Below are 26600 nucleotides of genomic sequence, written 5' to 3'. Positions count from 1 at the left end.
TCAGCCCCGCCCAAATGGGTGGGAGAAACGGGGCCCTCGCCTTTGAGTGCCCCGAGGGTGGGGCGGGGGGGGGGGTGACCCTGTGTTGGCCGCATCCGGTCCACGCAGAACACGGACTCGGCAGCTGCCTCCCTCGTCTCCCGTGGGGGCGGCGGGAGCAGAAACGGGGAGCCCAGGCCGAATGGAGTCCACGAGCTCTGCCAGAATCTCGGCTCCCCCGGGTCTCCGATGTGCTCAGATGCCTCTGGGGGGCCTACGACAGCCCCAACGTAGAGCCGCCGCAGGGCCTCGGTGACCGGGGCGCCCAGGAGCCCACAGCCAGCTGCACGCTCTTCCCAAGCCGTGGCCCGACCCCGATGCTGATCTGGAAGCACAGTTCGGGTCCCGGCGGCCGGACTGGACTGGACTGCTCACCTCAGGGACGGGCAGGGGGGACTGGCTGGCGTGCGTAGCTTCTGAGAAGCCTTCACCTTGAACTAGGTCAGCACAGGGGTGAGGCTTTCGCAAGGTGCAGGCCTCCATACGAAGGGCGGAGGCGCGCGTGGGGCAGGGGGGTGCCGGCTGGGCACGGGCAGCGGGGCGGCTCAGGCCCCAGGTAACCGCACACACCCGCTCACGAGAAACGACGTGTCCGAAAAGATGACAGACGTGCTGGGTCAGGGCTGGACGACAAGTTTATACACACCCACGTGGGGTCTGGGAGCCGCAGCGGGCTCCAACTCATTTACAAGCATTTCATCACAGTGCCTGCTCCGGGGCCCGCGGGGCGCGACCAGGCTTTCCCTGTACAGGTCCTCACATCGCGATAATGCTTTATTAAAGGGCAGGTTAATATGCAGCTTTTGGGGGGAACGTTTTTACAAGTATCAAAAGGAACCAATCCAGCATCCTATATAAAACTCTCCAGACCTCAGGGGAGGTCTGCGAAGCAGGACAAAGTGCTCTTCACACAGACTCGCAGGACTTTCAAGTATCCGAGAGGCGTTTGTGAATCCCTAAACCATCCTACACGCACGCGCCGGGCCGGTGGGGCACTCAGCAGGGGCCGAGCGAGCTGGCGGGCGGGGGACTCTCGCCGCTGTCCATCCCCGCGGACCCCCCAGCTCCGGAGGCGGTTCCACACGGGGCCTGGGCCTCTGCAAGGCAAGAGAGGGAGGGGGCTTTAGCCGACCGCACCCCAGCACCGGGCAGGGGCTCAAGCCGCTGTCCCCCACATGCCCCCTCGAGACAGCTGTAGTCACTGCCCTCAGACCCCGTCCCCCCTTAGTTCACTCAGCAAGCTCAGTTCGGCCTCCCTCACCACCCATACCAGCCCTGCTGTGCGTCCTGTCCTCACAACTGACCCTCGTACTTCCGATCCCCCCGGCCCCCCGCCCCCGCCCCGGAAAACCACCGGGCTCCCACCTCTCCCCCGGGTCTCCCTGAGCCCTGTCTACGGCCGAGACCACCCCAGGACTCCACCACTCTGCCTCATGGCACTCAGCCCACAGGTCAACGCCACAGGGGCGGCCCTGTGGATTCTCTCAGAAGCTTCTGGAAGTGCCACGACGTGGTCAGCACCCAAATGCCAGACCATTACTGCACCCGTTTCTGCTACGGCTACCGTAGTCCAGTCCTGATGTGCCCACGGCAGCTTTCAGACCAGTCAGACCCTCCAGGGCCCGCGCTGGAACCCACTGCCCACACCCACCCCGGCCCACCCAGTGCCTTTTGGGGTCCCATCACGCAGCCTCGCTGTTTACGGACAAGAGGCTCGTGGGAGCAAAAGGGCACGTTCTTCCCTTCCGGCCAGGCTGATGAAAGAGGAGGGCTTGGGCCTTTCTCACCCCCAACATCCGAGATGTCCAGGATCACACAGTCGCCGTCCTCCTCTTCCTCCTCCTCCGTGTCTGCCTGGAACCCATCCAGGTCCCCAGCTCCAACCTGGACAGACAAGGGCGCACAGGCCATCAACAGCAGCAGCAGAAGCAGACGCCACGGGTGGGGCAGGGGGGCTGCTGCGCCCCCCCTCCCCCACCTCTACCTGTTCTGGCAACAAATTTGAGGAGTCTGCTTGAGAGCCTATCAGCAAAGGAGCCCCGGGGGATGGGGAGCTTCTGTCAAAAGACCTCACTCAGATCTCCGAAAACTGCCACCAGCATTATCTGCGAACCGTCTCTGACTTAGAGACCTGGATTTCTGGTCCACTCATGCTTAGGTCACTTCTGCCAGGGACACCACCATCCAAGCAACTGCGGGCGGGGGGCCAGGCAGGGCCTCCACTGACAGCAGAATTTCCGTCGGCATCCTGGAGCCATTTCCATTGGCTTTCACCAGAGAGGACGGAAAGCGTGAAAGGGAGGACTGATTTTAAACACCAACCATCCACACGGGCGCCTTTGTGAACAACAAAGAACCAGCCGAGGCAGAGGTGGGCCTATTTCAACAGAAGGCCTGTTTCTCACGACACTCTTGGAACTTCTCCGCTACAGAAATCTGCCTTTGCCGGAGAAGGGGTGACAGACGGCACAAGGCCACCGGGGGTGTGCAGACTGCCGCCGGGCCCAGCCGGGCAGCCCCACGGACACGACAAGGGCCCCAGAGCGAGCCGTGCTGCCAGCGGCCGGACACCAAGGGGAACTCCCAACCACCCGTGTCGAAAGAATCCCCGGGCTGAGGACAGCAGACGGCCCGGCCCTCAACTACGCCGCTCAGGAGGTGCTCGGCGGGGTCTGCCAGGCAAGAGGGACCCGCCCATCGTCCCCGCTCACGGGCCCCGCAGACGGGACACGCGAGTGCAGGTGAACAAGGCTTCCCACGGCTCCGCCGGTTTTCAGATGAGCCACCAAGCGCAGCCCTCCGGGACGGGCCAGGCTTCCACCGGGAGACTCTGGGAGGACACCCTGAGTCCCGCTGTGTGGCCACGGCAAAGCTCGGCAGCTGGGAAGAACCCTGTTCCGGGTCGTCTTGAGCACAGACTTCTGACCGGAGGGAACACAGAACCTCTCCCCGCTTTAAACTAAAACCGAGGCGCAGAGCTCGCGTCACCCTCGGGCCGCACGAGACGTCCGGCGGCAGGACTGGCGCCCCTCCTCGGCCTGCTCAGCTCACTGACCACACACCAGGGACTACTTTGAACTCACACAGACTTTTAAACTCCCACAAATGAAAACAGCCCAACCCAGTCTAAAAGCTCTATCTGCACACCTCTAGGGTTTGCGACAAGTACCCCCCAGGGTACAGAAGCACCAGCGGCGTTACCGAAACGCACTATGTGCTCCTGCGCCTTCAAAACTACCTTCTAGAAGTCTACCCGGGTCTCCCGCTTTATGTGGGTGCCGTGCAGTGGGGGGCCTGCTCAGCGCGTGCCCCAAAGCCATTCCCCCCTCCCCGGCTTCTAAAACAGAGCCGGAGTGTTGTTGGGGGCTGCTGGCCAGTCCCTTTCCCAGCCTCTCCCGCAGCTGATGGGCTGTGCCAACGATTCTGGCCAGAGAGACTCAGGAGGAAGTCTGTCGGGGACGGTGTCCCTTTCCAGCTGAACGGAGCCTCTGCCACCTCGGTCCTGGGGGCAGGAGGGGCGACAGCCATCCTGTGACCATGAGGACCAAGGCCACATACTAAGGAAGGAGGGAGCGGGACACGGGGAGCCCGTCAGCACAGGAGCCGAGGACCTCTCGTTGCTGAGACAAACCCTCCTGTATTGATGCCGTGGCTTTGGGGCCCCGTTACCGGTGGCCCGACACGAGGGGACCGTGGAGGAGGGTGTCCCACTCTGCAGAGCAGGGGCGAGGCTAGCTGCCCACGGAACCACTCCCAGAGCATCCCCAGAGCCAGGTGTTCCGGGCTTCTCACCCCGTGACGCACACACCGTGCAGGCCCACACTGCGGTCCTGGGCCCGTCACGTGCCATTTCCTGAGGGGTTTTTAAAATGCAGGCTTTAGATTCCTCCCTCAGACCTACTGAGTCAGAACCACTGGGTCCAGCAAGGCCAGGACTCCAAAGATTTGGTCTGCTCTGAGTGGTGCTTCTGTCCAGAACAGTCTTAGACCCCCAGGGACAGCAGGTGAGCCGCACGCAGGGCCTGGAGCGTGGTTCACGTGCCGTGTGGCCTTCGGCTGAGTTCCCCACGCCGCTGAGCCTCTGCAAGGCCTCCCCCGTGAACGGGGAACGGAAGCACGGGGCTGCTGTTCACATGGATCATCAGATGAGACTCCCCGTTTCATGGATTCCCAGACACACACTTTCTCATGCATCCACGAGTCCCCTGGGGGGTCACCCTAGGTTAACTGGGAGCATTTTTTCTTTCCTGGTGTCTCAGTAAGATGATGAAGCATCTCGCCAATGAAACACGGGGATTCATATAAAGTGCCGACTACAGTCCCTGGCATGTAACGAAACGCGTAACAGGGGCTAAAATCAAGGTTTTCCGTGCAAATGTGGGTCATGAACACAAATGAGGACGACCACGGGTGAAAGAGCACAGTGGGGCTCAGGATGCAGCCGTGACCGTCACGCGAGGACGTGTGACCCTCACCCACCCCAGTGAAACAGACAGGGACACAGCAGGGCCCTGAGGGACGACAGAAGGGCAGAGGCCTGCAGATGCTGCTCAGATAGGGGGACAAACTAGGCTGTTTTCCAGCCCAGCCATTTTCAAGCCAGGTTCCCACTGCTGCTCTCAACCAGAGCCAGTCACACTCAGGTTCTTCCTGACTGTTTGGGTGACAGCAGCACGGACCACGAAAAGGTCCTACTGCTCAAGCAGAGCTTGAACACAAAACAGATCTCACAGGACAGCCGGGAGCCCGACGCCCTCCCGCTCCCGCTCCCGCTCCCGCCAGGCACCGGCACTCACTCTGCTGGTCCCTCTTGTCTCATTTCGGCTGAGGTCCAGGGAAGGAAGTTGTTCGTGGGTCTGAGGCCCCGACCCTAACCCGGTGGGCTCCCCATGGTATAAGCCGTGTCCACAGGCCAGGCGGAGACCCGCACACAGCCTTGCACTGAGGACAGGTAACACGGACAGTTTGAAAGGAAGGTTTACGACGTGTCAAAGGCCTGGGGCGCCTGGGTGGCTCAGTCGGTTAAGCGTCTGACTTCAGCTCAGGTCATGATCGCACAGTTCACGAGATCGAGCCCTGCATGGGGCTCCGTGTGGACAGTGTGGAGCCTACTCGGGTTTCTCTCTCTCTGCGCTTCCCCCACTTGTGCTCCCTCTCTCTCTCAAAATAAATAAACAGACTTAAAAACAAACAATAACCGACATACCAAAGGCCTCATCTGTCTGCTGCCAGCAGGGAGGTGGGCTGACACCCCCCCGGGAGTAATCTCTCCTGCTTCCCTGTTCTAATGGCCACTTTATTTCCTAAGCCAGATGGTGACTAATGTCAGAGAAGCAGTGGGCAGGAGCGGGGCGTGAGGGGGCATCACCATCCGGCCTTTGGCACACAGCTCCCCAAGCCACACCTCCCCTGCAGAGGACACTGGACGTGAGCAGGAGACCTGACTTTTAAGGCCCCCCGTCTCATCCCCATAAAACCTCTAACTCTGAGTTGCCTGCCTAAAACGAGGACCCAGTGCTCATCGTGAAAATAGGTTTCCAGTGAGACTCAGAGGCGGGATAGAAAAGAAACTCCTTACACTCACCGTCCAGGAAGGAAAAAAACAGGCACACCCAACATCAGCGAAGGCTGCCGCTGGGGCACCTGCCCCTCGGGGCACGCAGAGGGCCCCGGAGGCCACTCCACACGGGTGTCCCCAGGAGGCCAACCACCCCCCAGGTCCCCACACTCTGCTCTGGGTACTTGCTCCCGAGCTGCCTGTTTGTGATTAGGCCACTATTCCTGTGACAAATTCCTATCTGTGCCTCCCATCCGATGGGTTCTGCTCATCGCCACCTACAAACTCTAGCAGGGTCCCTGATGCAGAATAAATGCTTAATAGTCACGTTAAGTGAATGTAAAAGCAAAAAGAGATTTAAAAAACTAAAAACTGGGGGTGCCTGGGTGGCTCAGTTGGTTGAGCATCCAACTCTTGATTTCTTCTCAGATCACAGCCACGGTTCGTGGGTGGGATCGAGCCCAACGCGCACCCTGACAGTGGGGGGAGTCTGCTTGCGACTGTCTGTCTCTCCCTCTCCCAGTGCCCCTTCCCCACTCATGCTCGCTCTTTCTCAAAATTATTTTTAGAAAGTTAAAAACAAGACAAAAAACTCAACTAAAAAGTCATTGCACGGAACCCTGTCGGGTGCTAAAAGCAAACGAGCTATCCAGCCACGAAAAAACATGGAAGAATCGGACACACACAGAGCGACGCGAGAAGCCAATCCGAAAAGGCTACACGCTGTGTGCACCCAAGCCTGTGATCCTGGAAAAGACAAAACGACGGGGACAGCAGATGCGTGGTCCCCCGGAGTGTGGAGGGAAGGACGGATGAGCAGACGGAACCCAGGGCACGTTTAGGTCCGTGGAGGTGCTCTGTGGTGGACACACGCCATCGTACACCTGCCCAAACCCGCAGAACACGCAGCACCAAGGCAGGACCCCTAATGTCAACCGGGACTCTGGGTGAGAGGGACACGTGGACGTAGGCTGTCCGTGACGACAGACGCACGGCTCTGATGCCGGGTCAGCAGTGGGGAAACTGCGGCTGGGGACGGGGGGGGGGGGGGGGGGCGGCGTATGGGAAACCGCTATGCTTTCTGGTCACTCTTGCCGCCGATCTAAAACGGCTCTAAAAAACGCACTTTATTGCAAACAAGAAAGCCCTTGGGGGGGGGATCGCCCCGCCCCGCCCCTCACCTGCCCATCGTGCCTGCGCTTCTTCATGAACTGGGTGATGCACATGCTGCCCGCGGACTTCCTCTTCAGCGACATGGGCGTCCCCTGGCCGGGCCCCGCGGCCGGGATGCTGCCACTGTCCTCCCTGGTGGCCGAGGGCACCACGGTGACGTAACTCCACTGGCACGGCACGGGCAGGTGCTCCTGGTCAAAGCTCTTCAGCACCTGCGGGTGGACGTACCAGCACATCCTGAAGTCGGGCCTCTTCTCGTACACCGAGTTCTCAGAAATGATCCGCTTGAGCCTGGCCTTGGAGGGGACGGCGGCGTCCTCGCTGCTGGTGGGGGTCTGTGGGCGGGAAGAGCCGGGGCTCGGCGGGCTGGCGGAGCTGCTGTCGGGACTGCCCGTGTCCTTGCCGAGCAGCCCTCGGCGGCAGCACTCCTGGAACTCGCGGATGATCACCTTGCTTCCGTTCACGTTCCCGTGCAGCAGCGGGAGCAGCTGGGCCAAGACTGGCAGGGGAAGGGGACACGGGGGGGCGGGAGACACGAGGAGAAAGAGAACAAACATCGCACGCTGCTCCCTGGTCGGTCACCAAGGTTAAGACACACGGTCAGCTTCGAGAGGGCCTTTTTTTTTTTTTTTTTTAATAAAAAACAAAACAAAAAACCACAACTTTATTTCTAGAGCAGGCTCCACACCCAGTGTGGACCCCGATGCAGGGCTTGAACTCACGACCCTGAGATCAAGACCTAAGCGGAGACCAAGAGTCCGATGCTTAACTGAGCCCCAGGCGCCCTCGGGTGGCCTTCTAAGGGCAGGTTTAAGACGCAGGAAGTAGCTGCAGAAAGTCTGTGAAGGCCAAGCTTCGGGGGGGGGGGGGGGGTCTCTGGCTGAACCAGCACGCCTGACGCCACGAGCCCACTTCTCCTTAGTTATGGCCGCCACACTCTCCTTCTGGGTCGCCGGGCCTCCCCCAGCTCTGAGGAGCAAGGAGGCACAGTCGGCAGGCATGTGTGTGGCCTCGGCCAGGCTCTCCGGGGAAGCGTGCTAATTAAAGTAGCTGCCCTGTGCGGCTGGTGCATTAAAGGGTGAACAGACGCGCCCAGCGAGCACTGGCTTTCGTTGTCTGTTGAAAGACCCTGCACGGTTTAACCCAGACACCTAATAAAGCCTTCCTGGGCCCAGGACAGCCGGGAGCCCGACCCCCTCCCGCTCCCGCTCCCGCCAGGCACCGGCACTCACTCTGCTGGTCCCTCTTCTCTCGTTTGGAGGCCTTGGGCGTCTGCTCCTCCTCCGAGGGGACCGTCTCCAGGAGGCAGGCCGTGAACTGCTGGAGCACCTTCAGGTCGGCGCCCCCGTCCTTGTCGGCCGCCCAGACGCAGCCGATCTTCACAGGCTGGAGCACGCGGAACCTCTTCCCCTTGGCCAGAAACTCGTCCCACTCTTTGGCCTTCAGTTTCTGGCGAACCTTGTGGTTCTCTGGGTCGGCACACTCCTTGCGGGTGGGAGAACAATGCTTACTTTGGGGTCCCCGGGGGGCCCTCTGCCCTCTCATCCCGCCTCCGGAACGGTGAGAAGGAAGAAGAGCGTGCTGGGGCAGCGCAGGGCCGCCCGCAGTCAGGGCCGCCGCACCCCCAGGCCCCACTGCGTCCCGCACCCCTCTTCCAACGCTACCAGCCGGGAAACGGCCGAGTGTTTTCCTAGACTCAACAGTGACTGGCACGTGTGCCCCTTGCTGTCTGGAAAGCATTCCCTCTGGCCACGACCGGCAAAAGTCTCAGGTATTTTCCTAATGTCACCAGTAAGCCTCTCAAGGCCACTCGGGACTTCCTGGTGAGTGTGTCATGCCAAGGCTCTCAAATCACCAACCCCAAATCTCATGCCCAGTTCAACCGCCGGGCCCGGCACCTTCCACACCAGGCCCGGCTCCATTCTCAAACACCGGTGAGCTCGTGGACACCTCAGACGTGCCTACCTCGCTAGCTGGAAGCACGTAAGACGCATCGACCCCTCCAGTCTGACTTGGAGACACAAAACCTACCCCCCCCGCCCCCCGCCCGGGGCTGTTTCTCCACTGCCCAAACACTGCATCCCGACAGGCCATCGAAAGTTCCACTGTCTGGCAGGGTCCAGAAAGTCAGTGGTGGGGGTTGGGGGTTAACCCAGGGGCACGGGGGCACCTCCTGGAGAGACGGAGAAGTCCGAGACTTCATTTGGGGTGATGGATTTACAAATGCCAATTGTTAAAGCTCACTGCACGTCTTCTTGTAAGTTCTAACCTTAGCTAAGGAAGCGTAAACAGACCCGACGCGGTCTAGTGCCCTGACCTGCAAACCTCGTGGCATCACTGTCCCAGGCCCAGGCCGGGGCCCGGCCGAGCTCTCTCGGGGACCGTCACCTCCCCGCTCGCCCCCTCACCTCGGTGACCCCCTCGTCCTCAGACAGGTACCCGTGGGGCACGAAGAAGCCATCGTCCTCGTCTTCATCGTCTCCCACTTCGTCGTCATCATCCTCAAAAGGAAAACAAAGGACGTTCACGACACGCAGCCCCAGAGTGTCGATTTCACTCGGAACGCGAATCTGCGAACACCTGGCAGACGTTTTTCTGGACGCCGCAAGCACCGGGAGAAACTTGGGGACCAGTCCCAGTGGCTGACAGCGGGCCGGCGTCAGGTACCACACGGCGCGCGAAGCCGCCCAGATGCGAGACGGGGACGGGGGGTGCGGAGACCACAGTGGACCAGGGGGCAAGTGGGCCCCAGGTAACAGCGGGGGACGCTTCTTGCCTCCACTGCCAAGCGGGCTGGTGTCACCAGCTAAGGTTTCCTGAGACAAGCTGGAAATGGGGACGTTCGAGGCTGCCCGAAACGTTCAGGCAACCCCGTGGGCCACGCGGGGGCCGTGTGTGCGAGTGGACTCAGCCCGGGGCCTGCCTTCCGGGCGAAGCCTGAAGCCAGCGCGGGCAGCTGCTCACCCCCTCACTGTGGGACAGGGACTCTCCCGGCTCTTCCTCCTCCCACTCGTCGTCGCTGTCCACCTCGTAGTCCAGGAGCTTCTGGGAAAACAAAGGCACCGTGCGTCAGTCAGAGCGGAAAAGCGACAAGACTCGTGGCATCCAGGAGACCCGCGTGCAAAAGGCAAGACGAGAAGGAAACGCAGACAGGCGTGCCTGGACCGTCGGAGGTGTGCCACGTGCTCACCCTGTCTTGCGCCCAGGGGTCCCGCGGGTGGATGACGGTCGTCTTCTTATTCCACGTGCCCCAGTACGCCGGTCGGTGATTCTCGGAAAACTGCAGGAGCTTCATCCTGCCAAACTTCTTCCTCTCGGGAACGCCGTCGACCTTGCTGCTCTCCACGATCACCACATCGCTGAGGGGGAGCCAGCAAACTCAGGAACGCGCCTGCCCCGCAACGCGCCCGCTTGCCGCCCAGGCTTCCCGAGGAAGCAGGCGGTAAGCATCTTACGAAGATGGGTGACCGCCTGGTCCCAGCGAAGCTAAGGAGCGTTTACTCCAGGGACACAACGCCGAGGAGGAGGGAGAAACAAGATTGCTAAGTTGCTGGCCCACAGCATTGATACAAGTAGGGTGGTGCAGAATAAGCAGACCAACAAGAACGGGGAAACGTCCCCCCAGGGAGGCTGGCACGGAACCAAGATCCCTGCCCCGAGAGTCCGGGAAGCCAGGACAGGAATCCGCACTCCACAGCAGCGGCTTTCTGCAAAGCCACTGCACACGGGGCTGCAAGAGCTCATGGGACGCCCGAAGAGAGACAAGTGGCCCAAAGCCAAGTCAGCGGCAGACCAGAACCCAGGGCTCTGTCCCGGGCCCCTCCCTTCCCGGCCTCTCCGACCGTGCTCTGACTTCACCAACAGGCAGACGACCGTCCCCCCGGCCACTAACCTGTTACAGGTGTCTGTGTTCCGGTTGGAAACCACGGTGGGTCCGGACCTGAGGGGCTGCCGGCCTTTCAGGTCCTTCAGGAAGGAGAACTCGCCGTTCTGCTGCCGGAGGAGCTGGTCCAACTGATCACAGAGGTCCTGGTCGAAGGCGGTCCGAAACCGAGGGGCAAGGACCATGTGCTCTTTAATTTCAAAGGGGGCAAACTTCCCGCAAGAGCCGGCCAGGGTCTGAAACGGAGAAGAGGGTGTGACGGCACTCCCGCGTGCTGGGACGGCCGCCTCTCGGCAGCAGCGAGGACGAGCCGCTGGACACACAGCGCACTGCTCTTCAGATTCTTCCGGGTTGGGAAGTCCCAGGAGACACACAAGAGGCCACATGCCACGTGACGTCACCTACACGGGTTTCTGGAAAAGGCAAAACTACGGGGTTGGAGGTCACATCAGCAGGTGCCAGGGGCTGGGGATGGGGGGAGGAGGCCGTGGACTGTCAGGGAACCCTATGGGGTGATAGAAATCCTCTAGATCTGGACTATTTGGGTGCCGTGGAGTCCCACACGTTGTCAACCTCACTGAACGGGCAAATTTTCCTATAAACACCTCAATAAACACGACTCTTTAAAAAGTAGCAGTGAGGGATGCCTGGGTGGCTCAGTCGGTTAAGCATCTTACTTGGGCTCAGGTCATCTCACGATTCCAGAGTTCAAGCCCCATGTCAGGTTCTACACAGACAGCTACAGAGCCTGCTTGGGATTCTCTCTCTCCTTCTCTCTGCACCTCCCCTGCTTGTGCATGCACACCCCCTCTCTCTCAAAATAAAAAACAAATGAAAATAATAAATTAAAAAAAGTTTCTTAAATAATGAAAAGAAAGAAGGGGGGTGGCGAGTGATAAAAGCAGAGCTCCCAGGTGAGGAAACCGAGACCCGGGAGAGTGACTTTACCCAGAGCCGCACCACAGCCTGGCTTACGGCCTGGAGCCCATCCCCCCACCGACCCCACCAGAGGCTGCCGTGGACCTGACACATCAGCGTCTGTGTCCGAAGTCACATCCACCGCAGATTCCGGTGGGCTTAGTGTCCCCTCCCAGAGCTCCTTCGGCACCAGCAATGTGTTTGTCAGTGGATCCCAAAGCTGGCAGTGCACGAAGACACGGGCAGTGGGGAGGACAGTCCATGGCCGTGACGTTCGTATAAGAAACCCAGGCTTCAACCTCACGGAGGAAAGAGTGCTGCGGCGGACAGCCTGCATCACGGCCACGTAGCAGGCCGTCCAGGGGCTGCCGAAATCCCCGCTGCCCACGCCAGGGCTCGTGGGATGCTCTGGGACGGGATCCAGGCTCCATGACTTTGTAATCCCTCGTGATTCCAACTCACAGCCCGAGGTGAGAAGCAGCAGACTGCCCGCCTCCCTGACGAACACGTGCTGGGACACCGGGTACCACACAGGACAGAGTTAGGGCCGTGCCCCACACGACAACTACAGAGATCAGCCAAGCTAAGGGACCACACATAAAAGCACAACGAGCAAAAACTAAAACAAAAGAACCACAAACAAGCAAAAAACAAAACACACTGGGAAAGAGAATGTATCTGTCTATGGCCACAGGGTACACAAGGCTCTGCAACCACAAGCAAATAAAAAATCTTAAACGTTGCCATTAAAACAAAAACCTCTGTACAACAGAAGATGCCACGAACAGGTTAGACAGCGGGTAACAGACTGAGAGGGAGTATCTGCTGTGTGTATCACCAAGAACGAAAATCCTGGCTGCATAAATAGCTCCCAGAGGTCAGAGGAAAAGCCAACCTTGCAGAAAAGTGGGTAAAAAATAGGAATTGGCAAATCACAGAAGGAAGAAAATGGTAAACAAATACAAAACGGTGTCTAACTGGAACCAAGGAAAAATGTAAAGTGAAAAAGGGTCTCGGTTTCTTTTGACCCATTGGGTTAGTGAAGTTAAAAAAACCAAGCGTCTGGCCCGCTTCTAGGTGGTTGTCCTAAAGGAAGGTACAGGTACAGAGAGGAGTGTTAGTGACACTCCGTGTGCCCCTGATGGGGCATCAACAGGGCAATGGACACATAAACTGTGACACCATCCACACTATGAAAGCTCAAGCGGCAATAGAACGAACAAGCAGACCCAAGCGCACCAGCACAGAAAGAATCCAAGATACGGCTACAAAAACAAAGCAGGGACATGACAGTTTGTGATTTATTACGTGTATAAACACACAAACATATGAAGGGATGTAAATGCAGAGAAACCGTTAGACGGACACCCTTGCACCAGGGGAGATGGGTCCCGTCCGGAGCACAGAGGGAGGGGGAAGGGAGTCTGGCGTCTCTGGAGGCGGACGCTGGTAGAAGGGAACAGATGCCAGGCTGAGGAAGCCGAATTCCGTGCTGAATTCGGAACTGTCCTTTTATGCCTAGTCTTGCCTCCCATCTGGAGCATCAGCTCCCTGAGGGTGACGACTGGCTCTTCCCGGACATCCTCCCCGACAGCTGCTAAGGCAAAACTGTTTAGGAAGCAACCTCCAAACACCTGGCAGTGGTTTGAGCAAACCTGACACTTTTCGCCTGGTGAAACGACAAAATACTGAGCCTGCGGATTCTACCAGAAATAACAGCTCCCTCCAGGAGGCAAGCAGGGACCTCCTCTTGCTGAAAGGGAAGCTAGCTGGCCAGAAGATAGCCTTATATTTTCAAAAGGAGGAGCAGGCCAAAGACAAAAAGCCAAGCCAGAGGAGGCCGGCTGCTCACCTTGGGGGCCTGTGGGGTCTTTGGTTTCTGAAAGAACCTCGTGATTTCAGCCTTCTCTGCTTTAATGCGCTGCAACGGAAGAAAAGAGAAGCACGAAGAAATGGAGAGAAGCAGTGTGTGTCTGCAAACACGCCGAAGGCCCCCGGAAGGGGAGCCCCGGCATTTTTAAGCGGAAAGCATCACTTTGAGGTCTGCTCTCGAAACCCACCAACCCCACCCCCAGCCGGGCACCAGCCCATCTCCATGCCAGGCGCGGAGTATGGGGAGCCTGCCGGCCACCGGAGGGTATGTGCACACGTGGCAGTCCCCGCGAGGGCCACCTGGCTTCCCAAGACGAAGGAACACCGGGCAGCAGTCGAGCGGACTGAACTCAGCAGTCCTGGGAGAACAGCCTACCTTCTCCTCTTCCCGCAACCGTTTCTCCTCTTCCTTTTTCCTCTTCTCCTCCAGCTTCGCCCTGGGAGACGTGAGACACAGCTTCAGCCCAGAGGCACGGTTGCACACCAAGCCAGCCTGAGCTCGCCAGAGGCCGCTCCAGGGTCCCAGGCGGCCTGGGGGTGCACGCTCCCGCCCCCAGCGCCCCCCCGCCCGCACCCCCCCCCCCCCCCGGGCACACGCACTCCAGCGCCTCCTGTCGCTCCTTGCGCCGCTCCTCCTTGAGCCTCTGCTTCTCCGCCTTCTCCTTCTCATCCTTCTCCCGTTTCTCGCGCCTCTCCTTCTCCTTCAGCTCCTTCTCTTCCTCCTTCTTCTTCTTGGCTTCTTCCTTGGCCCGCTTGGCCTCCTCCTTCAGCTTCTCCTTTTCTTCTTTCTCTGCCCGTAGCTTGAGCTGCTTGCCCAGACGCTCCCTGTCCTGCGGCCGAGAGACAAGGCGCGGCTGGGCCCCTGCGCGTCTCCCAGAGGGCCAGCTGCCCGCCCAAGCCGCCTCTCCCCACTCCCCGGACTGGGAGAAAGGTGAGGGCCAGCAGCCACTTGTCAGGGACCTTGCTGGCAATTCGAAGTAAGAGTCTTGGTGTGCCTGGGTGGCTGTGGGCTGAGCATCTGGCTTCTCACGGTCCGTGAGTTCGAGCCCCGCGTCGGGCTCTGTCTGGGCTGATGGCTCAGAGCCTGGAGCCTGATTCTGATTCTGTGACTCCCTCCCTCACTGTCCCTTCCCCGCTCACGCTCTCTCTTTCTCAAAAATAAATAAACCTTAAAAAAAGTTTAAGATTCATTCAAAATACCATGTATAAACGTGGGCCAGAGTTACTCTCTTTTTCACTAAATTAAAAAAGATTAAAGGGGCGCCTGGGTGGCTCAGTCGGTTGAGCGGCCGACTTCGGCTCATGTCATGATCTCGCGGTCCGTGAGTTCGAGCCCCGCGTCGGGTTCCGTGCTGACAGCTCGGAGCCTGGAGCCTGTTTCAGATTCTGTGTCTCCCTCTCTCTGACCCTCCCCCGTTCATGCTCTCTCTTGTCTCAAAAAATGAATAAACGTTAAAAAAAAAAAAAAAAAAAAAAAAAAAAGATTAAAGAAGAACCTCCAGGGACACCTGGGTGGTTCAGTCAGTTAAGCTTCTGACTTCAGCTCAGGTCGTGATCTCACAGGTTTGTGGGTTCGAGCCCCGCGTCGGGCTCTGTGCTGACAGCTCGGAGCCTGAAGCCTGCTTTGCATTCTGTGCCTCCCTCTCTCTCTGCCCCTCCCCACTCATGCTCTGTCTCTCTCATCAAAAATAACATTTAAAATTTTTTTTAATTAAAAAAAAAAAAAAAGAGCCACCTCCAGGCTACCTGCTGTTAGGCTTGAACCACATTTATTTAACCAGAAAGCCGTGATAAAATACAGACAGAAATGCCTATAGGTTCTACTTCTCTATCTTTAAAACAAAAGCATTTTTCCTTCATTCCTCCCCAAACCATGTAAGATTATAGGGTTTTATTTCCTCTGAAATGGAAGAATGGGATGAGATGAGGAGCAGGAATGTGCTAAATAAGGGGGAAATAAATGAGAATAAACAGTAAACCCAAGAAATGACTTTATCTTTACATCGGCTTCTCATTCCAAACAGCTGGTACATGGCCCGAGGCACTGCGCTATTCTGTAACCTTGAACTCCTCCTGAACAAGCTGGCCTGCCAGGCAGAGAGGTGCTTCCTTTTGCCACAGCAACGGGTCACTTTCAAGGCCCATTTCCATCAGAAACGGGTTTCCCAACATCAGGACCCTGGCAACTCACTTTTCGTCTAGCCATATGACTATGCCCTTGTCTACACCCTCTGCCCTGAGAAACCCCTGGTTGCTTTAACAAAAGCCATGGCGGCATGCCATGAGAGACGTCTGGACTGTTCCAGGTCTCACACCGTTTCCTCTGCATCTTCCTGTGACGCACAGGACACTTGAAGAAGGTGTCTGGTCTGGGGATGGAATGACACCAACAGTGTCTGTGCAAGGGGATGCCCTGCTTCTCATTGCTAAATAAGACAAGGCTTCTGGAAATCAGCCATGCTGGAGCCCCGTCTCCATCCCCACCCCACCTCGGAGATTCCGACAAAGAATGAGATAAACCCTAAAAACGCCGTCAAGATCTGACCCACAAAGGCGAATGCCACCGTGAGGTGCACGGCACAGGGAGCAGCCGGTGAGCACACGGCCCGCCCCTTCCACCAGCTGGCGTGGGGGAGACGCCCGCTGGCCCTCTCCTCCACGGCAATGAGAAAAAAGTGCTCTGCTTTGCAGTGTGTGACATGAGGTGACCCCAGAAAACAGAAGTGAAGCCTCAGAAGGGATCGCCGCACAAGAATCACCCGTCTGGTGTCGGGGCCACCAAACCAGCACAGCAGGTGGGAAGGGGCCTGGGACGCAGGGAGAGGGACTGGATCCTTTGGAAGGCAAGGCTCAACCACAATGGGATGCCCAACTATCCAGCCAGTAGTAACAACAACAATAACGAGAGAAAAGTCTATGAGCAAAATCTTTGGACGATTTAGCAAAGCTAAAAATGATGCGACCCACGAGTCCCAGGGCACAGTTGTGTGAAACGAAGCAACTATCAGTGATGGTCAGGACAAGTGGGGAAAGGGGACAACAGGACCTTGCTGACTGTTTCTTTTATTTATTTATTTTAAGTTTATTTATTTTTGAGACAGAGAGAGAGCATGAACGGGGGAGGGGCAGAGAGAGAGGGAGACACAGAATCGGAAGCAGGCTCCAGGCTCTGAGCCATCAGCCCAGAGCCCGACGTGGGGCTCGAACTCACGGAGCGTGAGATTGTGACCTGAGCCAAAGAGGGACGCTTCACCGACTGAGCCACCCAGGCACCCCGCTTGCTTACTGTTTAATGCAAAAAGCACAGGTTAACGTTCTACTTCAAGGGGAATGTCTTACTCTTTGCAGTCTGAGCTTGTCCTTCTCTGCAGAAGCTTTGACCAGTTTCTTAGTTATCTGAAATGAGAGACGTTTCTCTTTCAATACGGGTTGTTTCAGTCACTACATCACATAGAACAAATCACACACTTCTTTGGGCAAGAAAGGGGGCGGGGATAAGGGCTTCACACGATTACGAACTTCTTTACGAAAAGGCTACAATGTTCCAAGTGACCAGTTTCCACCAATTAGAACCAAAACACTAAAATGTCCTAGTGAGGTCGTGACCTGCGATGAACACATACATGCATGCCTCTGGGGATAAGACTGAGGAGACAGATGACAAAAATGAAGGGGGCCAACCACGGAAAAACAGGGCAGGCTCAAAACTAAATGCAGTGGACAGCCAGCCTCGGTGTCAGGCAGGTGACACGGAGTAGAAGGGTTTGCGACAGAGGGCAGAGGATGCACCCCGTCCAAAAGGGACAGAGCTCTTAATGGCCTGCAGCCCAGCAGTCCTGCCCCTTCAGATTTTTCCAAGAGTGGCTGATGTTGGGAACTGTATTTAAATTTTGTAGGTAATATGTAAAAATTAACACTACGTGAATTAAATCAAACACATCTATGGGCTGGATTCCCATGAGCCACCAGTCCGCACTCTCTGCCTAGCGCGGCTTCGAGAACGTGGAGTGAATGTTCAGGAGAAAAGCTCGGCTTGCCAGAGCTGGCGATCTGGTCTAGTCCCCTATATCCTAGAGTATGACATTCCCTACCATCCTGCTGCAAAGCGAGCCTGGGCTGGGAGGACTCACCAAGACGCACCGCTGGGTTCACTCACCAGGCTGGCGGCGTGGCCTCAGGTAGGAGTATGAGCAAGTTCAGACTACTGGCCTAAGCTATCTCCAGAGCGGGGAATCCTGAAACCCAAACCATCAGCTGGCCGAACAGGAGGAGAGAGAGCTCAGGCCAGAAAAGCACTAACTGCCCAGGCTCCTTTGAGCCTTGGAGAGGCAGCCAAAAAATGGGACTGACGTGGAACTGAAAAACCAAAGGCCTGTTTCTCTTGAAACGCTCTGACACACTGACAAAAACTGCATGGCGATGATCTATTCGGGAAAGTCCAAAACCTCTTCCAGAATAAAACTTACAGACCAATACGTTCAACAAGACATCCTTCCCACCGTGAATTACATCTTCCCTCAGGAAATGGCTGAGCAGAGGCATATGAAAGCCACGCACACTGTGCTCGAGCCTGTCTGCCCTAAGCACGTAGCAGTGCAAACGCCCAGTTACCAAAGCAGTTTTACCAAGGGCTTGAGAGAATGCACCTGCCTCCTCCAGAGTCACTTTGCCTGCCATGTCTGTGGTCCTCACCCCCACCATAAAGGACTGAACAGCAGAATCTGCATGTTGCTGTATCTGTCGTTGTCCTGTGAGTTCAAATTTACAGTATTGAATGTGATCCAGACTGCTGTGCGAGAGCACCTGGGGAAAGCACATTGGGTCAGTCTTGCCCACACTTGGTGAGTTTCGGTTGCAAATTCAACGTCCCCTCCCGCCGTGCTGAGTCCAGGCACAGCAGAGTTGACAGGATTCCCAGGAGCCGACTAAGGACATCCAGCAATCAGAGCAATTACGATTTCGTGCAGAACCCGTATCTATTGCTTCCCTGGGCTCTCAGGTGGACCTTACTGGTCTGATATAATGTTATCTCCTTGATATTTGGCCCAAGTGCTCATGGAACTCTCTCCAAGTCTAGGCCGTATGTGTTACCTATTTGGAATTCAGCTGCCAAAAACAAGATCCACGATCCCAGAAGGAAGCTGAAATATACACGTCAACTATCCCATGTCATCAATACTGATTTAACTAGATGCATGAACATTCTTGTACTTTATTTGGCAGGATCCTCTCAGAGCCGCTTGTTCTGAATTTATACATAAGGAGACCTCATTTCTTAGCTCATAAGCAGCAGTGAACGAGGTGCAGAGTAGTGGGCATGCAGGAGTAGCTAAAAACCCAATCACAGGGAAGAGATACAACCCAAATTGGTCCAGCCATAGTCGAGGGCAAGCAGGCAAAAAATTAGTGTGTGCATTCCTGGGACCTCGAAATTCTACTCCACAGCAGCCCAAGGAAACGTGTAGAAGGAAGCACATTGTTTTGTCTTGGCTGACAATGAGAAATGGAACCATCCACAAACCAGAATGAGTCTGTGAGCTAAAGTTTGTCCACACGAGAGGTGTAAGATATGGCAGCTAACAAGAGATACATCATCCCAGCCCAATGATTTCACACCCCAGAATGAAAAAGAAACATATTTACAGCACATGGCTCAGGTGAGGAAACAAAATGACACTGTATATTCCCAAGGGAGGCCTCACATACACCACACAGAGAAACGTAAAATGACAGCCTCCCAGGAGAGACAGGGGGGCCAGAGAGGACTGCCATGCTTCCTTTATGTTCTTTAAACACGAAGAACTTAATACTCGTGTCATTTAAATTCTGCAGGGAAAAGTTCCAGCGATCTGGGTTCATTTGTATAGATGCAAAGATTCCAGGAACACAGCTGTATCAACATCATCATTTATGGAAAGATAATCTTGAATCTCCAGTAAAGGAGGATCAATTACAGTTAAAATGCAAACAAACTTGAGAAATGGTTCTATCCCAAATGGTAAAACACTCTTGCTAAATAGCAACCGTTTGGCTAGTTTCTGACTTGTAATCTGACCCTGGATTACTTAAAATAGGTGTTCGTAAATGACTGTTTTTTCAAAGAGATTCTCTAGAACCCTGAGAGTACTTAAAGCAACAACACAAAAACCCCAACAGAATGAAGCTCTCTGGGTAGACTACATCAGACTCCCTTGGGAAGAGACAACAGGATCTGCATTTTAACAAGTGCCCTGAAAGGGACACACACACACACACACACACACACACACACACACACACACACACACACAATACAGGGCCAGCGAATGCCTAGCGATTCCAATGCAAAAATCTTACAGTACCGACTCCAGGAATGATAGAGCCAAATAAAACTGAACATGTTACAGTGGTATGAAAACTCCTGCTGCAGAAGGGGAAGGCGATAAAGTACAAGGCTGCGGGTGTCGTTGCAAATGGTCTGTCTCCAGCCACTTCCTCAGGCTGCGTGGCCCTCTGGGCGCCCAGAGGCTCCCCATGATCACCTCATTTTGCTCATCCTTTTGGTGCCGACCGCCATCAGGGGGCGCTACCTCTACTCTTGTGATGGACCAGCCCACCTGTGGGTAGCAGGGGCAATTCTCTGCCACAGGCTCTGGGGTCATCTGAACCTTGGCCACTCACAGCGTACGATTATTTGCAAAGCTGTGAGAACACCGCCTTCTAGAGCATTTCAAAAGTGCAAGCCTGCGTTCAGAGTCAGACCGAGCATCTTAGGTGCAGGCCTTCCTAGCTGAGCACCCTCAGCTGTCTGGAGTGCTGTGTGGGCCAGCAGACAGACACTGAATTGTTTCATGACAAGGCCCAACTATGTCACTTCCCGATTCTGGGGCCTTGCTGTGGGAACAAAAACAAACTTAAAAAATGAAGTGATTAAGAAGAATGGAAACACGTGTACGCGGCCTGTTCTCGAGGCTAACTGGCTGCACCGTGTCACGTGACAGTGTTCCTGCAAAGCAGAAGCAGCAGAATGGAAGGATTTCAAGCGATTGGCTGGCCCAAACAAGATGGCTGACAACAAAAAGGGGCTTCAGCCCTGATTCTGAGAGTCTGATTAATGGCTCGGGCAGAAGTTGGAAAATGGACATCCATCTGCAACATTTAGAAACTTGGAAGAAAAAAAAGACTTCCACTTTTGATATTTTGAAAGCCTGAAGTGAAAGCGATTTTCTTCTTCTCTCTTGCACCTCTCAGGATATAAATGACATGAAACCGTCTAGAAAAATAATTTTTCCTCCAGAGATCAAACTTCAGAAAGTGAGCAAGGTCAAATCAAAGCGGGTAGATATTGAATGATCCAACCAGGATCTAATTTACATTAAGAAAACAAACAAACAAACAAACAAACAGCAGTGGGGGGGCCGAGGGGAGCGCCTGGGTGGCTCAGTTGGTTAATTTTAGCTCAGGTCACGATCTCACGGTTCGTGGGATCGAGCACCAAGCGCCGCGTCAGGCTCTGCACTGAGAGTGCTCAGAGCACAGAGCCTCCTTGGGATGGGTGACTCCTGACGCTGGACGTAGAGCTTACTTAAAACAAACAAAAACAAAAACAAAAACCTAAAGTAAACAAAAATTCTACCAATACAAAAAACCAAAAAAAAAAAAAAAACAACAACAACAACACCCCAAAAAACCCAAAACAAAACACCGTTAAACACACCTCTGGATTCTTGCCTGATATTACCAGTTTCAACCACGAGACCCTATGGGCAGATGAGAACAGAGACAGCCATCATCGTGCTCATCGCAAAGCGGTGACACCAACAAGCATTTCAGAGGCCATCCTTCTGTGGGCCTGAAAAACGGTGCCAGGTTTTTCCTTTGTTCTTGCTGCTCTGGGGGAGGTTTTCAGATGGCTGGCTAGGCGGACGAGGGCTGACCCTACAGAACCCCCAGTTTATCCTTCCTGTGGCCTTGGGGCCTTTCCACCAACGCTGACTGACTTTTTACCATCAAGACCCTCACGGGGCTCTCGGAACAGGAAGAAGAAATGGAGGGAACTCACATTTGCCATGAGGGCTCATGGTTGCCTGCTGACAACCATTCCGTCGCTAAAACTGCTGAGTTACTAGCAGCATTCGTGAACGACCACGGCTACCAAGATGGCACTTGACACACTGGGGGCTAACAGAGCCACCCCCGAACACCCCTAATGGTTCTGGAAGAATTCCGCATCTGCTTGCGGCCCCACCTGCTTGGCCACCAAGCACCTGGATGACACGGCGGTCCCAGGCGACTCCTGTCAGCACTGCCACACTGGCACTGAGCAGAGATACTTACTCTGCGGATGGGTGTGGAGGCGGGGAAGGGTCCGGGACTGCTGGGATGCCTTTTGGGAGCAGACTGCCCCTCGGGTGAGCTGCTAGGAGAGGAAGAACCCCCGGACGAGTGGCTAAGAACAGAGTCTTCCTCGGGGCCGGACTCCAGCATCTCGCTGTCAGAGGGCAAGCCCTGGTCTGCAGGTGGCGTGGGAGGAGACTTGGTTCGGGGAGGTTTTGCAGCCAGTATGTCCTCCAAGACCACCACGGGCACCTTCCCTTTGAACAGGATGCCCCTGGCTTCACTCCAACCGTCCTGGTCCTTCTCGGAGCATGTTCTCAGACCACCCGTCAGCTCGGGGCAGCTCTGGAGCGAGCCTTCCTGCCCCTCTCCACTCCTCTCTGCACCTCTGGAGGCAGCACCCTCCTCCTCACCCTCCTCCTCTGCTTTGCATGGAATGTCTGAAAGGGTCTCTTCAGGACACGTCAGCTCGTCCTTCAGACTGGCCTCCGGCAGCCCCTTCTCACCTCCAGCTTCTTCTCCGGCCCCACTCACGGCCTCCTCGGAGGGAGAGGAGGCAGACTTTAGTTTACTGAGGGCCGCGACGCCATCTAGCTGGTCACTCGAGTCCTCCGTCAAATCAGCGATGACCGTGGTCTGGTCAATACTGGTTTTGACTGTACTTCTCAAAAAGTTATCTAAGGGACCCTTCCCATTGACAAGTTTTGGATTAAAATCTATGTCAGAACCCATATGACAGCTGTTCTCCAAGTTGTCCAAAGAGGTCTCTAGATGAGGGACTCGGCTTTGTGCAGGGGCACCCTCAGGGCTCCTCGTGTCATCTGACGCGTCCTCACTTTTCTCCTTTGGGACAAGGTTCAGGCGCTTGAAGGGCAGGCGAGCTGAAACAGAGGGGGGGGGGCCGTCTTTACAGGGGAAGTGTGGAGAGCAACAGCCCATCAGTAGTCTAATATTCCACGTGCTCAGCAATTCTCAGCCTTGCTGGGCTCGAGGCGGGGCTGGGGGGGATTTCTCTAGAAAACACTCCTGTCCTCGGGTGCCCCAGTTGGCCCCTGCCCCTAACCCTTTCACCTCCGACACTGCTGCCCTTAACGTGACTCCCCTCAACACCAAACTTGCTATCTGTCCCCACAGGAGGAGGGAAGCTGCTACAGGGAACCAGATACCGAGTTTTAAAAACCAGAAACCACGGTCTTGTATACGGTCCGGTCTGCCCTGAGGGCAGATATACTACCCTTCTCACACAGAAGGATTTGGACGCATTTATCTTCCTGTACAGTGGTTCAACCAGGGGAAGGTGTGCCTGTCGGGGAAGTCTGGAGACGTCACTGGTTGTCATGACATGGGCAAAGTGACCAGGGACACCGCTAAACTCTACGATATACAGAACAGAATGTCAACAGAGCTGAAGTAGAGAAACCCTACAAAAGGCAGTGACCGCTGGATTTGCTCCTGGAAATCTAAGAAAATCAGGAATGCAACCAAATGGGTTTCCTTCCAGTTGGAGGTGCGAGCGTTTATCTCCCACGCCCCCCACGGGCCCCTTGATGCTCCTGCCGACGACCCCAACAGAAGGCCTCTGCTCGAAGGAAAGTAAAAACACAACCGAGGAGACCATGAAGGATATAAATTGTGAACAGTATATAACCCCTTCCCGGAAAGCTACCTTGTATTAACTTCTTGACTGGAAAAGCTGGTCTGTCTTTGCAATCCATGGCTGTGAATAAAAGTACCAAAGGACAAGTTACTAAAAGTTGGAAATCCTGAAGCAGTAAATGCATATGCAGCACCTAATATGTCCAAAGTGGTTGTCCCGTGGGGGCAATTTTTGTTTGCCACCCCTACCCCCAGGGCCTTTGGCAACGTTTAGGGAAATTTTTGGTTGTCTTGCAGCGGGGGGGGGCATCTAGGGGTTAGAGGACACAGATCCTGCTAAATATCCTAAAATACACAGGACAGTACCCACGACAGAATTTTCTGCCCCAAATCTTAATAGGTCGAGAAATTCTGCTCTGGACACGGTCACATCTTCTCATCTCCTTGTGGCACTTATCGCTCTGAAAGTTACATTGTTTATTGTGTCTCCCTCCCAACAGGAAGCCTGTAACAACAGGGAGACGAGTTCCATACCACACCCCTGGCACCTAGCTCAGAACTGGCACTCAGTGGGAAACCAAAGAGTACGGTAATAGGGACAGTGGAAAGGGGAATGATGGGGCACCCGCTGGCTCAGTTGTGGGGCATTACTTAAGAATAAAATCTTCAATGGGGCGCCTGGGTGGCTCAGTCGATTAAGCATCCAAATCTTGATTTCAATCAGGTCATGATCTCTTGGTTCATGAGATCAAGCCCCATGTCGGGCTCTGCGCTGACAGCGTAGAAGCTGCTTGGGATTCTCGCTCTCTTTCTGCCCCCACCCCTTGCACTTTTGTCTTTCTCTCCTTCTCTCTCTCTCTCCCTGTCTCAGAATAAATAAAATTGGAAAAAAAAAATCTTTAAAAAAAGAAAAAAGGAATGAGTGCAAGCAAAGATGAGAGAAAATAATGTGTTAGCAATTTCACCATTAATAACCCCAAAATGTTCTTCTCCAATCCAACCCCTCCTCATTACCACATCTATAAAATCAGAATAGGGCTTATTGTTTCAAAATAAGAATCTACAAATCTTGCCAGGCTGGAGCTAAAGTGCTGTCAGGAAATAAAGGAGAATGTTTTCCTGCATGAAAAAAAAAAAAAAAATCTCAGGAAAGGCATCTAATAATAATATCAGAGCTGATACAGAAATGACGGCAAACAGAGCTAAGTCTTTGGGAAAAAATATCCTTAAATCGGTTAGAGTAAGTTTGAAAGCTGACACCTGCTAGGATATCTGGCTTGAAAAAACTTACCTGGGGCATGCTACATAAGTTTTGTAAAAGATACATACAAGGGAGCATTTGTAAAAAGCTAAAAACCTCGGCTGTCCCCCAAGCTGAGAAGATAAGAAAAGTACCCCGAGGATGCACATACCCTTTCTACCCAATTCAAGACAACATCATCCTCAAGTTCTGTTACCCAAGTCATGTTCTTCCCCTCTTAACTGAAGATACATGATCTCTAGCTACTTACATTTACTTCTAGGACAACCCCAAGTATTCCTGGTGTGGCCCCGAGTCACCAGCTCTGATGCGAGCGGCAGGCAAGTGACCTGGGCCCCAAAGCTACAAGCTGACACAAAACAGTAGCCCACCCAGGGATCCACATGGTTCAGCGGTACACGTTCAATTCACACACACTCGTGTGTAGTCACCAATGCTCTTCATTCTAAGATTACACCCCTCCTAATTTTATCTAGCCTTTAAACATCCCTTCCTTTTATGAGAGGAGGGTCACAGTAGGTAGTGCTTTTTAATTTTTTTAACGTTTATTTATTTTTGAGACAGAGAGAGACAGAGCGTGAACAGGGGAGGGGCAGAGAGAGAGGGAGACACAGAATCCGAAACAGGCTCCAGGCTCTGAGCGGTCAGCACAGAGCCCGACGCGGGGCTCGAACTCACGGACCGCGAGATCATGACCTGAGCCGAAGTCGGATGCTTTAACCGACCGAGCCACCCAAGCGCCCCTAATTTTTTTTTTTTTTTAATTAAACATTCTTACGGGACCAAGTGACTGTCGATGACAATCAGCCGCAGCTTTATTTATAGGGATTTTGGGTCTCTGAAATTTCAAAGTCGGGAAACAATCGAAGGAATGGTTCTCAACTAGGGGGCGATTCTGCGCCCCCCACCAGACGCCCCTTGGCAGTACCTGGATACGTATTTGGTGTCACAAATAGGGAAAAGGGGTTGGCACAGGGATCTAATGGGCGGAGGCCATGCATGCTACTCAACACCCCAGGAGTGCACAGGATAGCCCCCAATGTCAACGCTGCCCAGGTGTTGGGTTAGACTAGTTGATTTCCTTGTCAACCCTTATCTATCGGGCACTTCCCATGTGCCAAGCATTGCGTCAAGGGCTAGGGATACAATGGGAGTCAAGCAAGGTAGACAGGCAGTCTGGTCTTCCTTGGTTCGCCATCCCATGTTTCGGAGGCTCTGCCAGGTGCCAGAAAGCCCCCTTCCAAGATGGGGTGGGGGAGGGGAAGACAGGTCTTCACCTTGCACGACAGGCAGGATCAAGAACCCCCGAGTCCCAGCTCCCTGGCGATCCCACCAGCCAGGGCTCTTACCTGGGCTTGCCCTGAGCCGCAGACGCAGCGTTCTGGTCCCCGAACCCGTGTGACCCCGGGCCTCAGTTTCCCCACCCGGCCAGAGGGCCGCTGCACGGTCCGACTTGCTCAGGGGGCACAAACGCACTCGGCAACCTGCAAAGCCAGCCCTTTCGCCTCCCTGAGCCTCAGTCTCCCCTCCTGGCCACACCGACCCGTCACCGCAGAGAGCCCTGGAAGGACGAACTGACGCAAAAGCGCCGGGAAAAAAAATGGTCGCGGCGCAACAATAACGTCAAGGAGGGCGCCCTGCGGGTCGCGAAGGCCCTCGCTCAGCTTGTAACGGCCGCACCGACCAAACGCCCGCCGAAGAGGAGCGGGCCCGGGGCCGGGAGGCCCGTCCGCCCCCAACCGCCACCTCGGCCTGCGCAGGCCGCGCGCCGCGGCCCCCCTTCCCCTCGGCGCGGGCCCGAACCGACCTGCGGCCGCTCCCCTGGCGCCCGGCGCCCCGCACTCCAGCTCCTCCAGCATCGCCCCGGCGGCGGCTCGAGCTCCCCTCAGGCAGCGGTGGCGCGGGCTCCGCTCAGGCGGCCACTGCCGCTCGCCCTCCCGCCCGCGCCGCTGCTGCCGCGGCCGCCGAGCTCGTATTTGGCGGGA

General features: G+C 55.4%; 1 protein-coding gene across 5 annotated transcripts; it reads right to left on the bottom strand.

The window, feature by feature from the left end:
• Window positions 1-656: 656 nt before the first annotated feature.
• On the bottom strand, window positions 657-26600 carry CHAF1A (chromatin assembly factor 1 subunit A). 5 transcript variants are annotated; one of them, XM_042928028.1, is made up of 17 exons: window positions 26423-26599; window positions 23425-23475; window positions 21759-22639; window positions 18093-18245; window positions 16782-16838; window positions 14043-14272; window positions 13819-13879; window positions 13423-13491; window positions 10662-10888; window positions 9960-10128; window positions 9734-9814; window positions 9178-9270; window positions 8002-8254; window positions 7219-7268; window positions 6778-7104; window positions 1827-1923; window positions 657-1136 (listed from the first exon to the last, which is right to left on the bottom strand). In XM_042928028.1, exons 1-17 carry the CDS (start codon window positions 26472-26474, stop codon window positions 1036-1038), a joined length of 2952 nt encoding a protein of 983 aa, XP_042783962.1. In that variant the 5' UTR covers window positions 26475-26599; the 3' UTR covers window positions 657-1035. The 5 variants fall into 5 exon arrangements, with proteins under 5 accessions (XP_042783962.1, XP_042783960.1, XP_042783958.1 ...); XM_042928026.1 differs by having other exon boundaries at window positions 6778-7268; window positions 9734-9811; window positions 26423-26600; XM_042928024.1 differs by having other exon boundaries at window positions 6778-7268; window positions 26423-26598.

The sequence above is a fragment of the Panthera leo genome, chromosome A2 (genome assembly GCF_018350215.1).
Source record: "Panthera leo isolate Ple1 chromosome A2, P.leo_Ple1_pat1.1, whole genome shotgun sequence".
In the NCBI taxonomy this organism is placed as follows: domain Eukaryota; kingdom Metazoa; phylum Chordata; class Mammalia; order Carnivora; family Felidae; genus Panthera; species Panthera leo.
Note: the sequence above shows the minus strand (reverse complement) of the source record. Positions and strands in the feature narration are given on the sequence as shown.

What these genes read in the sequence shown, in the direction of transcription:
- CHAF1A (XM_042928024.1), bottom strand. Translation starts at nt 26,474, where the DNA reads ATGCTGGAGGAGCTGGAGTGCGGGGCGCCGGGCGCCAGGGGAGCGGCC. An exon ending in CCCTGTCCCACAGTGAGGGG is followed by an intron (nt 9,271 to 9,733) that starts GTGAGCAGCTGC and finishes TTTCCTTTTGAG; the next exon opens with GATGATGACGACGAAGTGGG. An exon ending in AGGACGAGGGGGTCACCGAG is followed by an intron (nt 8,255 to 9,177) that starts GTGAGGGGGCGA and finishes CCCACCCGCAAG; the next exon opens with GAGTGTGCCGACCCAGAGAA.